Source organism: Siniperca chuatsi, linkage group LG6 (genome assembly GCF_020085105.1).
Source record: "Siniperca chuatsi isolate FFG_IHB_CAS linkage group LG6, ASM2008510v1, whole genome shotgun sequence".
Taxonomy (NCBI): Eukaryota; Metazoa; Chordata; class Actinopteri; order Centrarchiformes; family Sinipercidae; genus Siniperca; species Siniperca chuatsi.
Window position 1 is genome coordinate 20,106,583 of NC_058047.1, and position 17,438 is coordinate 20,124,020.

Sequence of the window (17,438 nt, forward strand, 5' to 3'; positions counted from 1 at the left end):
ACTAATCCAAACTATAGCCAAGAGAAGAACCGCTGTGAATATCTACACAACAAACTGGCACATATAAAGAGACTTATTGCAGAGTACGATCAACAGCAACTTCAAAAGTAGTTACTAGACATTGTTTCCCTGTTATCTCTGGAAGCCAAGCAGATAAAGGAAAACTCTGGATTCCGCTTGTGCTATTTAAAAAAAAAAAAAAAAAAATTAAAAAAAAAAATTCTCATGAAAGATGCCATGAAGGGAGTATTTCCCTCATTGGGGCCAAAGGCTCTAGTGAGGACTTAACAGGACCCACAATCTTTTTCTCTTTTTTTTTTTTTTTCTTCTTTTCTTTTTGGAAGATGGGGTTGTGCCAGGTCCGTCTGTGTAGTTACAATGCATCCAGAAAAAAGGTTCTGTGTGGCTTTATTTTTCTCAGCAGCCCACCCTGCTTATAGTGCACAGAACTCTGAAAGAGTCAAACGTGGACATTTTCCCACTTTCGGGAGATATCCAAATAACCTTTCTTGCTTTTGAAACTAGAGATAAGGGGGCAATTAATTTGTTTTTGAGTAAAGAGAAGTTAAGTGAACGATTCATCAGTTTTCCCCATATACTCAATCGAAATGGCTGTGATGTTGAATTTATGTCTGTTTTTCTCTTTATTTATTTTTGACTCTTAACTTGGGGGGAAGAGTCTGTTTTACACTCCTCAATATCAGTACTTAAAAGCTGTCTCTCTTATTTTCTGTCTTCACATCTTGAATGTCAGCCAGTATTTTATTCAGAAGCTGCCTTGCCCATCTAATTGTCATCTTTTGGCGTTATTTTTTTCTTTTTAAAAAGATGCAGATATTACTGTTGATTAAATCAAAACAACGCTTCTAAATGCACACAGTCAGACGCAGGTTTGTGCGCTTGGCTTTTCTAAAATCATGTGCAGATGTCTTAACAGAGGGGGACGTGTGTGAAAGTTTCCAGTCACTCTTGAGCTTTAGATTCTCTTAGAACAGTCTCCTCACTCAGCCATGGCGAGCTGCAGTGCTTGTTCATCAGTTACAGCAGTGGTCCTTTAGTTATTGTTCATCATATTGTATCAATGAAAAACTAGATTTAGCTCTTAATTGGTTGTCTTTCCAGTTTAGGTTATGATGGCTTTTGTAGCAATATGAGTATTCAAAGTTATCTGAAGAGTTCATTGCCAGTTGTACTCTTTATCATGCTTCAGAAGATCCTCTAATTGTAAGATAATGCAGATAGGGGATGCAGACCTGCAGGCTTTTTCTTCTCATCTTCAAAATGTTCAAAACTTAGGTTGATACAGAGATCTGATATCTCCAAAGTCATTATTGTCACCTTCAGTTATGTTAAAATAGTGTTTACAGTGTCTTTTTAAAGATTGTTTTTGTTTTGTTTTGTCTGCTCATTGACCCACATGAGTCCGTCGAGACGACTGTTAAGCTGAAGCCATCCTTGATCATCTTCCAGGTGGAGGCCTGTCAGAGAAGGAAGGCTCACCTGCGACCAGTTTTTGCCTTTTCAAATGTGATGTCAGAAATTCGCGGAGGTTGACCTGAAATCTATTTCCTGGATCAGCTCTCCTCTCTGAGAAACGCCGCGTCAAGGCGGATGCACTCGACGTATCCGTAGACAAATTAGAAATGCTGTATCAGAACTTGACCTGATGAACGAGCGAGCCAAGTTTAGTCAGCAAATGCATTTCTTATATCGATCTTTTTATGTGAATATGAAAAATCAGCACTTTTTCTCCTGATCTTGCTCTTACCTGGGGGTTTTGTCCAAATGACTTTTCTCTTTGTCCATCAGAGTGCATGCTTTATGAATGTGTTACAATGAACAGTCTTTGTATCTTTACTGGGGACTGCTCAAGGATATCAAAATCCAAGCAGAGGCCTAGTCCAGCAGAATTAGTATATAATCAATTCGACATGGCTCTGACCAGCATGTATACCAAAGTGCTTACCGAGTGGGATGAAACAAAAACGCTCTACCAAATGTTGGCAAAGGAACATGTCGTGGTATTCTCTACTTCCTGTCATCATTTCTTTTGTAAGAACTTATCATCCAATTGAAACTTTCTCAGTGTTTTTCTTGTGAGAAGTCAGAGGAGGCTTCTTTGCTCCAGATGGGATTTGCATGGCTGGGCTCAAGTGTTTCAATGTAATGCCAGGTTTCAGATTATATCACTCCTAATGCAAACACTACATTAAGGCCAGTGTGCCAAGACTCATCACAACGATGCGGCTGGGTCTAGACGGAGGCTGGGTCTGGGACTCTGATGGCTGGGCAAGGGACGTAAAGTTTGTAAAGGTGAATGTCTTGTTACCAGAATCAACACCCAGCATGGCCCAGTACTGCAACCTTTAACAAGAAAGACACTTCACCATTCTTACTGTATCTTGTTTTCTAGAAACATTCTGACATGATTACTGTACTGCACCTCCTATTACGGTCAAAATCTATTGTGAATGAGTTCATCAGTAAACACATTTTGCTCCGAGGGAGAGCAAACTGTTTGAAAGTAACTATATGCCAGCACAGGAGAACCGCTGTATGAGTTGATTGTGCCAAAATGACCTGTTGTATAGGGTATATACATGCTGCTGTATAAGCAAAGAGGGCTTTGGAGAAGAGTCATGAAATGTTGGCGCTAAAACCCAAAGCACGCTTTTTGAAAACCATAAGGGACTGGGACTGAAATTGATCTTTGTTTCAATAAAATTCTTTCAAATCCTTATTTGTGAAATTCTGAAGTAGGTGTTGTCCATTATTTTAATGAGGTTGAATTTTAGCATTAATTACTGCATAGAAGACACAAGATTTCTGTGTATTTTAGCATTAATGCTGTATTCCAAATATGATTAAACATCTTACATTGTTATGGAGAATAATTGTATTGAACATGGATGCCATGACACCAACAAATACAGTTGGTGTTTGGTTTGTTTCTGATAGATACACAATTAGACAGCAGCACAATTTTTATCACATAGCTTTGACAAAAGTCAAAAGATGTAACTTTTTCCTTTGAAAAGTATGTAGAGCATATATTTTTAGCCCCAAAAACAGGTTTTTGGAAGCACCGAGACAAGTCGGGATATGCTATTCCATAAAACTATTATAAATGAGAAACTGATGTATTTGATATAGCTTTCTTTTTTTTCATCTCTGTTTAATGGACTTGTCAGTATTCTAACATTTGTTTACAATTACTGTGGCCTGCAGTGAATGGAGGATGTCCTGTAGATGGCAGCAGTTTCACACTTATTTTCAAAAGCCTCCACATAGTGCTGGCACACCTTGTTTTTGTTTTAAAAAAAAAAAATTAATAGAAACATTTGGATCCCTCTAGTCTCCCTAGTTTGCCTTGTTTCTCCTGAGAGGTAAACTGTTGTGTACGGTTAGTGACACCCTCAGGAATCCGTTTGATTGCAAGGGAATGATGGTGAAGGTTAGTTAAACCATTCCTTTTGTATTTAGGGTGTTAGTGCAGACTATAGTACTCTGTATATGTTGCCTGTGTCTAATAGGCATCCCCTTTTATCCCATGAACTTGTGGGGTTTACTGCCAAGTCTGTGCCTTGCACTGACACATGGATCCAAAAAAGGCCCTGGCACAGCTGCGTGGGTAGAAGATGCTCCTGCAAGGCAACAGAGAGGACAGGGCTCGCTGTAATCTGACACACCGTGACAGATCCCAGAAATCTACATAGCGACTGTGTTCCAGTTGGCCGGGCTGAGCTGTGCCTGAGCCTCGCTATGCTGCTACTGGCTCCCATCCCAAAGTTGGCCTCAGCGCTGCTCAGGGAGCTGGAGGGGGGCCCGGTCAGCGAGTTCACTGTGGCAAGCTGCCACAAGCTCCCTCTCATCAACATACAGCAGCATATACACTGACATGTTTACACACACGCACAGCAGAGAAACGGAGAGCTCACATCTGTGTTTCAAAGGTTTTACTAGTCAGACTTTTTTTAGTCAGGATTTTATTTGTCTGGGATTTCTGCGCTGAAATGCAGAGAGGGGGTCTACTTCTATTTAGATTGTCTCTGCTAACAGTTCGGGTCAGTGCTTTAATGTGAAAATGTAGGCTATGGTTGAAATAAAGGTCAATCAATTATTTGAGGTAGTTGGTATGTGTATTAGACACGAGGGCATTTCATAATAGATTCAAGTAAAATGGTTCATTTTTAACCTGCACATCTTTACAACCAACCACAGAAACAGCTAATACTGGCCTCATACATATAGGTTGATATGCTGATTGAAAAACATTTCTGATTCCTGGCACCTGAATTATGGGCAGCTTAGCAAACTGTGACAAGCACATAAAAGACCAAAGTACAAGGACAGACAGTTGTTTGAAAACAGCCTTAATATGATCCCACATAAAAAATACGATCGTTAAAATGAAGACCGAAGTGAGTGCGAATGTGATTTCTCCAACAAAGTTAACAGTGTAACTATTATCATTATAAAATATAATCAGTGTGATAACTGAACTCTCATCCGTGAGGGTTATGGCACCTGATTTCAGACCAAATTAACCAATACAGTATGATAGAAATTAATTTTGTTACTTGTGTCAAAGAGCCAATGACGGTGCTCCACTAAGCCTTTAACGGTAGACAGTGCAATGCAACAATAAGACTCACAATTGCTACTCTGCTGGCTGTAGTTTTCTCTGAGTTTGATTAATTTTGTACTCCTGGTGCAGAGAATTGAACACACAACAGTACTGGTGCACACTTGTGTCCACAGACCTGTTGGGAGGTGGGCGTTGAAAGCACAGAGCAATAACCAGCTCTGCTGATTTACAGCCAAAGCCAGCCTATAATCCAGATGATAAACATTTGAGTTTATCATCTTGATTACCTCTTGTTCGTTCTGCAGTGTCTGTGTCTCTTGCAGCCCGCTGTGTCTTGTCCTCTGTTATGGGTCCTGTGTCACTGTCTCTCTGTGTGGGACAGTGGGTGATTCTTCAATGACAGTGAGCACTTCATAGTGACTGTTATGACCTTCAGCGTCATTTTTAACAGTAGGAGGATTGTTTCCCCTCACCGCTGATCTTGTTGCTGACACCACGTCCTCGTCTGATTAGAAATCTCCAATCAGAAGGTCTAGATAGAGAAAAAGATTACATTTTAAAGGATATAAGATGTTTTTTTACTTCTTCGAGTCTATTGCATCTGTCATACTTGATGAAACAATTGGCAAACAATGCTTTATTTGAGAAATGTAATGCACTATTTTGTGAGCATCCAATAAATACTTTTTGTAATAACAAAGTACAGGCACTGTAGCAAGGCAGGTGGTGTTTGTGCTGGTCTTAAAGTTTAATTAGACTGGTATGAATTTTAATTTAATTTTATGGTTGATGGTCAAGCTTTTCAACTATAATCTCATGTCACATTCAGGCTGCACATGACTAAACCGTCTTCTAAACAATACTGGCTCTGTTGAAGATTGCAGACGCTGTATCAGCCAACTTTTCTGTGAATGAGCTGAGGACATTACACTTTTGACTCTGGGCTGTAAACACATCATTCTGTAGAGTCATTTATCCACTCATCCTTACATTTAAATTCTTGTTCTGTCAATAACAAGAATTCATACACAACACATGTATGTGGTACTATTCTATCCAATGCATTAGTATATTTGAATTAATTGTGTGAGTGTGTGTAAATATGTATGTGTATATCAAAGGCCAGCTACATTTATGTGTTACAAGGTTAATTAGTGAAGTGAATTAGTGAATGCAGCATTCACATTGTTATTGTCACTCTTTATTATTCTCATCCCGTCTTCCATACGTTTTTATGTCGACTTCTACTTCAGCATACTTTCAGCGACAGACATTTCATCATTTAAACTTTAAACGAGTCGTAGAATTTGAACTATTAATCTTCCATTTAGCCTTTTGAAATATTTTATCACAGTTTTATGCTTTTTTCAGTCCTTTTCTGAGTACATAATGGGTGTGTATTGCGCTACTTAGAGCATGTCACATCGCCTTTGATGTCTCCCACTTATCCTCTTCTGCTGTTTGGCTTTTTCAAAATGCGATGACTTCAGCCCTCATTACTCCCACAACGTTCACTTCTCAAACACAATTTATACATCAAAATGTAGACACATTTGTACTCTTCCACACAATGTCACTATTTAAGCATTAGGACTTGCAATGTTTTAATTTTCTGCCTCAAAGCACCAAGAGAGCCCTTCAACTGTTCCACTGACTCCAATGTTATTTTAGCTCTCACACTCTAGAGCAAAACACAAATGTTTGGACTTTTTAAACTCTAATTTCTCAGTAGTCATTTTAAACTTTTCTACACAAATTACATGTCTACATTTTCCGCAAAGTCTTCTGACTCTCACAGTGAAAACATTTCAGCGATATTACCTATAGTTTTTGAGTTTTGGTGTCTTGTTCGAGTGGTACCTCCCACTGATTTAGCCTCAGCTTTTTCAGGCCCCAGATACAGTAACACACAGCTGATTTTGATTGGCTAATTACACTCCAGCACTTTGTGCCTCTGTTTCTGATTGGTGTGTTGCTGTTAAGCTCTTTTGAGCAGTTGAGACATCTCTCTCTCTCCTTTATTTAAAACTATCTGTCTCTCTCTCACACACCACCTCCAGCCGTGGGTTCACCTAATAAGTCCCAAACCAGGAAACAGGAGGTTATCTGGAGTAAGCTAGCTAGCTTACTCTGGAGTATGCCAGATTTTCTAAATAAAAGTCCCCAGATGGTAACAGGACCTTACCAGGGGGTGCTGTAGTATGTCAGATTATCAAAATAAAGGCCTTTATACACGTTACACTTTATTTTACCTGGTATTTTTCTCCTTTCAGAGCTTAAATTTTTAATTGACAGTTCATCACCTTTCAGTCAACTTCAGGTCATATACAAACTTACATCTGCACTTTCCATGCCTGACAGTGCTTGAACTTCAACTTATCTTAGTGCTTTGTTCTCTTCTTTCATTCATCAATCATTTTCTGTATATGAACATGCTCGTAATCAATGCATTTCGTCTTTTAACCTTTTCAACGCACTGCCGTTCAGCCCCCTTCTTCTAATGCAATACATTCTACTTTGCAGCTCTTTAGGGCAATGCATTTTATGTTCCAAAGTGTTTACCAATGCATTTAATCTGTCTGATATGAATTTTTATTATTTATTAATTAATTTTAAGGCAATTTATTTCAACATCCAGCTTTGACAGTATTTCAATTTACCTTCCAGCTTTTCCATCAGTGGGTTAGGTAATGCAGTTATGCTTCCAACTCTGCCAGTTTTACATTTCAACATCCACGTTTTTTCAGCAATGCAGTCAAATGCATTTGAGCTTTCAGATTTTTGAGGCAATTCATTTCAGATTTCAGCATTTCCAGCAATGCTTTGCAATTTATTTCAACTGTCATGAAATGCATTTTCTTACTTCAATCCGAGTTCAGTATTTATAACTCTATCTTCCTCTGACAGAAAATGCATTTTAAAGACTTTTATTAAAGTCCTAATTAATATCTGAAATGGGAGCACCAGGAGTAAACCCTCACTGATACAGGGAGAAACTCCACACAGCCCCAACATCAGTTGCAGTGAGCCACTGTGCAGCCCATATTACAGTACCTTTCTCACAGCTGACATTTTTACTTATCACATACAAGTGTAATCAACATTATTAAGCATGTGCATTCCATATATGTGTGCCAGTTCTAGGACTCAGGTGTTGAGCTTGCTGGCACACACTGCTGTCTGCTACATGACTGAAGGTCTACTATGGGAGAGAGACCAAGTTTGCAGATGTGCTCCATGGTCTGATTATGTGTGTTGGTCGTTTGTAACAGCTTACTTTGCAATAGATTGCAATACAACACAATGCTTCTAATTAATATTACACTATAGTATAATACCATATTATTATATAATATTAAGAACAGTATAATATGTAATGTATTAAATTATTATTGTCTAAAATGTTTATGCTATGACCTGACTGTGTGACAGAAAACTTGGCTATATTAAAGTGGAAGTCAGCACTGGGTGCAGTTTGTCTCATGATGAACAGTCATAATAATGTTCAATGACAGAAAGTTTATGCAGGTCTGCGTAAATCTTATGTTTATTAACATTGTACTGAGCTGGCAAAGAGTCGTGACGTTAACTAAGCGCTCACGCGCCGTGGGACGGGTGCTCGCTGGTGCTCAGTGCATGCTACTCTGTTCACGAGCTGAGATCACGATCTCCCCGGTGACGTCTGTGTCCCCTCTGCTACCAGTGGCCTCATGCCATATATATTCATGCCGGGCAAGATGGCGGCGATACGGACGAGGTATTATTGCCAGTGGACATAAACAGGCATTTTATTCAAAATAGAAACCCGAGGCAGATACGTTTATACACTTGACCGTATCGTGTGTGTATTTACCGTGTAACGAGCGACGTATTTTTTACTTCACGCGTTTCAACGTTTTTTTCTTACAAAATGTTCACGTTGTAGCTCGCTCGCTAACCGACCAGCTGGCTAACAGAGAGCAGTTACTAGCTAGCTAGGTATCTATCACAGCCAAGCCGCCGTGAAGTGTAGAATGGGAGAAAAGCTGGAGCTCAAGCTCAAATCGCCGGTTGGAGCAGAACCTGCTGGCTATCCGTGGCCATTACCAGTATACGTAAGTGTTACACCTTAAAACTCACCCGTTACATATTTAGATTTTTCTCTGTGGTTTTGTCTTTGTTAGCTAGCTCTTTGCTAACATTGGCTAGCTGAAGGAGCCATGGCACGTTCGGCCGGGTAATCAGGTCACACTGGTCGGGATGGTGAAAGACATGTTGTATGAGCCAGCTACGATGACTGATCAGATATTTAGCTTGTTTTTCAACTGTGCTACCATAAATTATTCACAGACAATTGTGACATAGACTACGGTACGTTTGAGCAAAGTAACGTTACTAGGTAGCGACAAGTACAACTAACCCAGATATTGACACCCAGTAATTAGAAGGTGTTTTGAAATTGGAGCGACTGAAACAGACTACCCTTCACATCATGCATCATGTCAGTCTCACCGTAACCCCGAAGTGTCTCGGCTATGGCCCTTCATGTTCCTTCATGTTTTCTCTGCTCAGATCCACCATTTGATACCAGTAAACAATCACACAGTACACATAACGATATAAAGTACAAGATGGGTGTGTGTGTGTGTGTATGAACTCTGTGAGGTCTGTGTTTCTCGATGCTGCATGCATTTGAATGGCCGAATTGCATTCCTCGAGTGCTTTCTGTGTTTTGTTATCTCATAACATCCTTATGATTGAGACCAGCTGGTTGTGTTTGGTCGTTTGAGCTCTATACATCCATTTGTCCCCTGATCTGTCATTTCTCTAGGCAGTAATAGTCATGCTTGCCAAGAAAGAGACTACTTTTCTCTTAGTTGTATTTCCATGTAGCACGCTGTCAGTGGCTGATTGCAGTTGACTCATTAAAGAGAAACGGAAAGGGAAGCAGTTGCAAGTTCTGTGGTCTTTTCAGTGGTGTATATAGTTAACTTGAACAGTGTTTCTCATTTATAGTAATTGCGGTGAGACAGTTAGTGCTGACTGAAAAAAGCTGAATTTCTCAGAATGTCTGAGAGGGGTTTTTAGGTACATCTCCTCTTCACGTGCACTGTACCTAGTCTGGCAATTCTGGTTATTTCAGTTCCATCAGTTAGTTTGTTTATCCCATCATCACAATACAAACTGACTGAGTTTCAAGTCACTGAGTCAGAATTACTTGTTGATGTAATTAGCCGCTCCTCTCTGCTTTGACTAGCAGAGTTGACCTTCCCTTTACACTAGGCCAGAGTCTGATAACACTCACAGTCCCTCCCTCCTGGATTTATTGCCTCACCCATTACTTTATGTTATGGTCTGTAAGGATCAACACAAGAACACGCATATCAGGAACTTACACTGTTGAATATACTGTTTACCTGCGTGATAGCTATTTATACTGGGACTAGCTGTCGTGCTTAGAAACAGCTGATGGTCCTGCATGTGGAGTTCTGCAATATGGAGCCTATTCATGTGGTGCACTCCTCCTGTTTTCAAAGGGGAAAGACTTCCTCTCTCTTTTTCCCTCCTCTCATGTCCATATGGTCAACTCGACAGGGAGGAGGATAGAAGAGACTTCTCCTATTCAGCAATGCTATATTAATAGAATTCAAAAACACTTGCCAGTATCTGCGCTCAAGTGTTTTTTTGTTCTAGTCATGTTTAATTATCAGTTTTTACCCTTGTTGAACTGCTTGGTGGTAGCAACAGATCCCACTCCATGTAGATTCATTCTTCACTCCCACAGAGCATTAAAATTGCTTATCTCACCCACAGAGCATGAACACAGTGCTGTCTGTGTTTTGATACATACAACATGGCTGTTGTACAGACTGTTGCAATATAAGGCGTGCTGCTACACTAATCTGGCATCCAGAATGAAGTCCCAAAAAATACTCTTTCTTTTGCTCTGTGTTTCTCCCCTTCTCTCTCCCCATCTCTCACTAAATCCCCACATCTGTGCATCTATAAATGTTTCCATATGAAGAGCACCTCTGGGGTGGTGCAGCTCTTTGTCCATCTGGTTCTGGGTGTGGGCACTAACCAGGCCTACATAGCATTTAAAAGACACACTGCTGCTCAAGTACTGCTGAATGTCTTTGGTCCTCACCTGTGTACTTCACCTATTATTTACAAGGCTGCAATTACTGTTATAAAATCTATGGTGTCTGAGCACAACTCTTAGGATAGAAGTGTTGCAGCACTGAAATGGAAAAACTAAAGGCAACTGTCATATTTGCAGTTATGCTACTGTGGTTATGGAAGTGACTTTAATGCACAGTGTTGGAGCCAGGCAGCCAGCCAATGCAGGTCAGCTGAATTGCAGACACTCAGTGTCATCAACATGTGACCTGCTGTGCTTGTCTGTCAAGATAAAGCAAATGACCATGTCAAGACAGCTCCTCTGGATAGCAGTATGTTTGTAATAATCAGATACTAACTGTACACACAAGAATTTTTCACAAATTAAAAAAAGACAGAAAAGATAAGTTAGCAGTAGCACCAGTATCTTGTTTTAGATACTGATGCCCTGTTAGTTTGTTTGCCACCAAGAGAATTAGTTGTATTTCGTGGCTAGTAAGAGTAGTACAAGGGTGTAAGTGGCACGCCTGCCTTAGTCATTTGTTCTCGTAGGCTGCTGATGTATACGTAGTGGAGCAGTGTGTGGTGTAAAACCCCTACACCCACGATGCGTCACACTGATGTTAGGAGAGATTGACTGAAGAGGTGGTGTAGAGAGGAGGAGTCGTGCATGCGTCAGTATACCCACAGTGGGGAGAGAGGAGGGTCTCCTGTTCTTTTTGTCAGACTCTCGCTTTCAGACGGTATTTATTTTTAGCAGCAGCCCTGTGCTGGTGTTGCTGTGTGCCGTCTTTGTGTGAGCAGGTGACCTCCCCCCCTTCGGCATCTCATTCGCTCGCTCACACAGACTCTTTTACACACCTTGTATACCTTCCCTATTTAGTGGAACACCGTGTGTTAAATCTGTTGTGCTCATGTATGTTGAAGAATTTTTTGCTCAAGCTCTTTATTAGCAACACAGCTAGCAGTTAGCTTGATAATATAGCTGTAACTGTAACGCTGTGCTGACAGAAATAGTAGGAGATTTCCTGTGTGACCATGCATATTTGAGTGTGTGTGTGCATGTTTTGAGCTTTGGCGGAAGTTTGTGTAGTAATGGCGGGCAGTATTGAGCGGGAAGCTGGGAGCTCCAGGCTATGAGCTGTTAGCTGCGGATGCTGTGCCAGGCCTCAAACAGCTGACAAATACCAGGCTTTCCCTCCTCTCTCTGGCCCCCTCACTCTCCCCAGTTTCTAGCTCTTCTCCGTTTCACTTTCTTTCCTTTTTCCCTCCTATTTCACCTCCTCTCTTACTTTCCCTCTTTTCTTTCCTCCACCAGAGGCTCTCCTTGGCAATGTGCTGGAGCAGGAGACAGAAAGTGGGTCAGTGGGTCAGCTCAGGCAACAGGCTCAGGCTGGCTGCGCTCTGTGTGTAATTTGAGTCCTATTACTCCCACAGAGCTGTAGAGCATACTCCAACTAAGATTACTAACTATAGATTCCCTGCATGTGATCAATATAATTAATCTTATTTTGTTTTATTAAGCTTTGTTGTAGACTAAAGTGCCATTTTTGATTAGATTAACTTAAATTGGCTTTCTCAGACATGGTTTGGAATAGTCTGATTGAGCCAAGTCTTTAATTAACTGAACTGATTTCCTGAAGGAAGGTTAGAGTTACTCCAGATTAAATTTAAATTAAACCTACAAGGAGGCAGGTTTAACTTCAGATTAATGCTGTCTGTAAATAGAGACACATGGATTATTTGGCAAACAAATACTACAAGAGGGACTAGAAATTATTGACAGGACACTCAGTAATTCTGTTGGAATCTCTTTCCAAAATTTACAATTACAAAGAAAATGCAGTAGAGATTATTTCACTGCTGGAGCCCAAGCTTGCATTATTGCCACAAAGAGGGAAGCCTATACCGCTTTTTCACCCAGTCCTTATCACTTAAAAGTTTTTGTTTTGTTTGTTTCTATTCTTCAGATGCTACCACATTATTGACTTTTTGTTTGTAAACTGACTCCATAGTTGAATTAGTTACAAAGTCTCACAAAGCCATTCAAAAACCATATCGACTGTTCTAGATTAAGGCATGGTTTGATTTGCACCCTGTCTGAGAAACTGCACTAAAACATTAGAACGCAATCATTTTATACATAAATTAAGGTATATCTGAGTGCTGTGTCTACACACCACTGCTTTGATACATAGACTTTGTGAATGTGCAGGTTTATATAATAGACTGCTAAGGTGAAGAGCTTGCTTCATTCAGAGTGTATAGTATGTGTTGTAAACATTGACAGAGTTCCTGACTGGTTTAAACAGCATTCAGCGACATTGGTGCTCACAGTTGTGTCTGCAGTGGCTGTTATGCCTGTCAGATGTTACTGCAATGAGAGGATGAATCAGACATAATAGTTGTTATCATTGCACTGTGGTAACATGAAGGTGTAATTAAGTCATTTCAGTGTGCTATTGTTTTTAATTAATGTATACTTTACAATAAACTCTGCTCACCATAAATTACATGATACACACAGCCAGGAAATAGTTATTCAGATACTTTGGCTTATAATATGATATCCTGTGCTGCCTGGCTTATTGAGTTTACATTTTACAGACTGTTTTGGGCTTTCTACACTCAGTTGACAGTTTATTAGGTACACCTAGATTAAACCAATGCAGTGTAATAAAACAATTTTGCAATAAATCCTACCATCATGATAGCTGTAATGTTCCGTTTTTGTTGAGACTGTGTTTGAGAGGTGATGATTCAACTTTATGGTCATTTTGGAGGCTGTAGTTTGTGGTGCTGCTGAATTTAATAGGTCATACTGAGAGGTGTTAACATTTTGTCCGCCCCTCTCTGTTTTCAGGATAAACATCATGATGCTGCTCATGAAATCATCGAGACCATTCGGTAAGCGACCTTTCCTCCCTCTGACTCAACTCCCACATGTACACTCCCACATTCACACAGACAGTAAGTGACTGTGTCAGGTGTATGATCTAGTGACGATTTTATGTGTGTGTTTTCTCTAGGTGGGTGTGTGAGGAGATCCCAGACCTCAAACTTGCAATGGAAAACTACGTACTTATTGATTACGACACCAAGAGGTGAGCCAAGGGTCATGTCTTAATCTGTTTGTGACATTGACACTGAAAAAACTAGAAAGCATACTAAAAGGACTTATCCAAAATCTATGAAGATTATGAGATGGTTAAAAAAACAACTTCTTAGTGTCAACACTTTCCTCCAGTCAGGCTAACTGCTGATCTAACAGCCTGCTTGTATGTCTAAATTCAAGTCTTTGTTTTTTACTTTGTCTTAGTTTGTTTTTCTCAGGCCAAAAATATAATTTAAATCTAAAAGTTTTCCTTGTGTCCAATCTATGTCACAACTGACACAAATTTGTAATTGGAGTATGAAGTTGAAAAGTGTTCTTGTGAAGTCAGCGGTAAAATAGGTGTCGGACTGGCAAGTTGGATTTCATCTTGTACAAAATGATGGTATTGATTTTGTGTCTTGTTATTCTCACAGCTTTGAGAGTATGCAGAGACTTTGTGACAAGTACAACAGGGCCATCGACAGCATTCACCAGCTGGTGAGTCCGTATATGTGAAGGCTTTTAGTGCTGTGTAGTTGAAGTGAATGTGAAAACATTAGTCACTAAAAGTGAACAACGCTGTATCTGTGTACTGTGAGTCTATTCCAGTGTTCCTTTGGATCTCTGCTACGCATGACCTAACAGTGTCTTACAAGACTAAGATTTAGTATATTTATCTATAATTCATTATTTTTGCTTCTAGCTACTGACCAAGATGTTTCATAAGTGCAATTGCTATCTAGTCCGCATTTGTGTACAAAATTCTCAAAAACACGTATTTATGAATTTTGTTCAGAAATCTGCATTTTTTTTCTATAAAACATCAAGTGTGTTCTTTTGTACTTCTCTTTGAAAGGCCAGCACCACTGTATCAATGTACACACTGATATATGGGGAAATACATTATGCCTTGATTTGATTGTTTTTTGTGTGATTAAATTTATAGTCCTCTATCTTATAGTGGAAGGGGACCACCCAGCCCATGAAGCTGAACAAGCGCCCTTCCAACGGGCTGCTGAGACACATCCTACAGCAGGTGTACAACCACTCAGTGACCGACCCGGAGAAGCTGAACAACTACGAGCCCTTCTCCCCTGAGGTGTATGGAGAGACCTCTTTCGACCTTGTGTCTCAGATCATCGACGAGATGGAAATGATGGAAGATGACACCTTTGTTGACCTCGGCAGCGGTTAGTCTGCTCTTATTTTTGGACGTCCAGATTTCAGAAAGAATTGATCCAACCGTGCTTTTACATAACAGCATTTCTGCCAAACAAAGCCAAATGCCACTGAGGAGAGAAATAGGAAAAAAGCCACTTCGTAGTGTATCCCTCTTTCAGATACATTGTTAATAGGTTAATAGTTTACTAATAGTGTAGTGGGAACAGTTTTTGCTAAACAAATAATGATTTTTTGATTTTTAAAGGAAAATGAAGATGTTTAGAGTTGTAGGAGTAGGTCAGTGTGCCAGTGTAGGTGGAATAAAACAAATGGTTTTCAACATAATTGTTGTCAAGTTAAAAATAAGGTGGCTGAATTGACAGTCCAGGTATCTTTGTCTGTTTGGTGTAAGACCTAATGTTTCTTATTTGCAGGAGTGGGGCAGGTAGTGCTGCAGGTTGCAGCGGCAACCAACTGTAAACACTACTACGGTGTAGAGAAAGCAGACATTCCAGCTACCTATGCAGAGGTAACTGCATAAATATCTCGCAGGACCAGAGGGGTACTCCAGAAAAGGAGCAGAGAAAAGCGAGACTTTTGCTGCATTATCACAGACAACAGCCCTGCGTCAAAAATCACCGCGTCCTCATGCATTGTAGTGAAATGACGCAGTGTTGGTGCAGTGCAAATCACCTCTGGCAAATAAATAGAGTAGTTTGGCAAAAACAAAATTACGCTGTGTGTGTCTTTGTGTTCAGTTAGTCTTCAATGTGTCCTTCAGTTAATCTAACCAGCTGCAAATCAACTCAAAAGCTCAGTGTTAGTTATCAAAGTAAAAGACAGTAAAAGAAGTCTTTCAGTCATACTGGTGCCAGAAACGATGCTTTTCTGTGAAGGCAATGTCCAGAATTACACTGAAGGGCTCTCGTTAACTCGCTAATCCTCCTTTCTGGAACTGCCTCTCGAACACACACATCCTGTGCTGATTGTTTTAGTGTAAAATAACTTGTATTATCATTTTGTTAGAATGTGAATATTAATATCCAATCTTTCAGACCATGGATAAAGAGTTTAAAAAGTGGATGAAGTGGTATGGGAAGAAACATGGGGAGTACACAGTAAGTTGACTCTTAGTGTTACATTTACTGATAATGCACACTTAAAATTTTAAATATTGGGTTTATCCACATGTATTCAAGATTTTTACCCTTACTCTGCTCTGTTTCTTTCAGCTGGAAAGAGGTGACTTTCTGTCAGAAGAATGGAAGGAAAGGATCGCCAACACAAGGTGGTATACCAAATCCGGCCACAGTAACAATGTCCATTTATTTCCAATAAGACCATTTCTAAGCTGAATTTATACACTGAGGGACTAGAAAAATAGAAACCGCTCTACACTGTAATGTAATCTAATACATGGCATATTACAGAATAAATGGTACCATTATGAAACTTAGTATTTTGAATTGCTATTGACACTGTTCAGTGACAAAAGGTTTAAAGAGCATCATACGCATGACTTCTATATGAAAGGTTAAGAAGAAAGTTAACAATTAAACATATCCTCAGAATTTTGCCAGAACATGTTCCTCTCTCAAAACTTGACTTTCAAGGTAAATATTTTTTTACTGCAAACTGTAGATCTAAAATGTTTCTTTCTCTGTCTGTCTTCCAGTATTATTTTTGTGAATAACTTTGCCTTTGGTCCAGAGGTAGATCACCAGCTGAAGGAGCGCTTTGCTAACATGAAGGAAGGTTAGTATTTTTCAGCTAACCACTAAATTGTTTTTGTGATCACTACTTGTGGATTATTATTTATAGTTATTTGAAAGCTAACAGTGTAATGTCCACAAGACACTCAACTCAAATACTACTACTAACTTAACATCAGCAAGCTTTTCTTAAACAAAACAATGATATACAAATATGGGTTTCTCATTCTACTGGTCCTTAAATCTCACAGTGTGCCATGTGTTCATTTGTCAGTTTAGCTGTCCTTAATTGACTTGTATGGCAGAGCAGTTGGTTGATGAGCCGTAACAAATTGAGACATTTTATGAGGCCTCAGGAGTAAACTGATCAAAGGTTGACAAATAAGGCTTTTAAATAGCAGGTGCTAATAGCCTTTTTTATGGCAACAGACGTTTGTGAGGCCTTCTGTTGGTAGCACTTGGAGTGACGCCTTGGCTCGCGGGAAGAAATATTTAGTCAGCTGCTCTCATTGGTGATTAAAATAACAATGGATGATGGTATCCAGTAGTCACCGTGTCAACTCTTGGCACTTGATCTTTGACTTCACAGCCCCACTATGCTAAGCTCAATTTTGAATACTTAACATGACAATATGATGAATGGGTCTATGGATTACTGTCTCTAATTGAAGAAGTGATTTTGTTTCAGATTGTGTTTGCTTTATGTAGTGAGCCATAGGAGCTACTGTATTTGTCCACTGTAGAGCATCTAGAATTTATCAGAAGAAAATGTATTTATTGATTT

The 17,438-nt window shown here is 39.7% G+C and overlaps 2 protein-coding genes and 1 long non-coding RNA gene across 6 annotated transcripts in view; 2 read left to right on the forward strand and 1 right to left on the reverse strand.

Moving 5' to 3' along the window:
* Positions 1-2,749, forward strand: part of ell (elongation factor RNA polymerase II) — a 38,118-nt gene extending 35,369 nt beyond the window's left edge. The window contains exon 12 of the mRNA XM_044200443.1: positions 1-2,749. Within this exon, the coding sequence (XP_044056378.1) occupies positions 1-111 (111 nt within the window). The 3' untranslated portion in view covers positions 112-2,749.
* On the reverse strand, positions 2,049-12,924 carry LOC122878099. 2 transcript variants are annotated; one of them, XR_006378408.1, is made up of 2 exons: positions 9,080-12,924; positions 2,049-5,120 (listed from the first exon to the last, which is right to left on the reverse strand). It is a non-coding gene; the product is annotated as an uncharacterized LOC122878099 (long non-coding RNA). The 2 variants fall into 2 exon arrangements; XR_006378409.1 differs by having other exon boundaries at positions 8,708-12,924.
* The window catches only part of dot1l (DOT1-like histone H3K79 methyltransferase), a 25,546-nt gene continuing 16,327 nt past the window's right edge, over positions 8,220-17,438 (forward strand). Inside the window, exons 1-9 of one of the 3 annotated variants that reach the window (XM_044200441.1) lie at positions 8,220-8,682; positions 13,551-13,594; positions 13,717-13,791; positions 14,216-14,279; positions 14,743-14,971; positions 15,377-15,471; positions 15,998-16,060; positions 16,175-16,230; positions 16,618-16,697. In XM_044200441.1, coding sequence (XP_044056376.1) covers positions 8,602-8,682; positions 13,551-13,594; positions 13,717-13,791; positions 14,216-14,279; positions 14,743-14,971; positions 15,377-15,471; positions 15,998-16,060; positions 16,175-16,230; positions 16,618-16,697 — 787 coding nt within the window. In that variant the 5' untranslated portion in view covers positions 8,220-8,601. The remainder of the gene's footprint in view (positions 8,683-13,550; positions 13,595-13,716; positions 13,792-14,215; positions 14,280-14,742; positions 14,972-15,376; positions 15,472-15,997; positions 16,061-16,174; positions 16,231-16,617; positions 16,698-17,438) is intronic. The other 2 variants (XM_044200440.1, XM_044200442.1) reach the window with 2 other exon arrangements.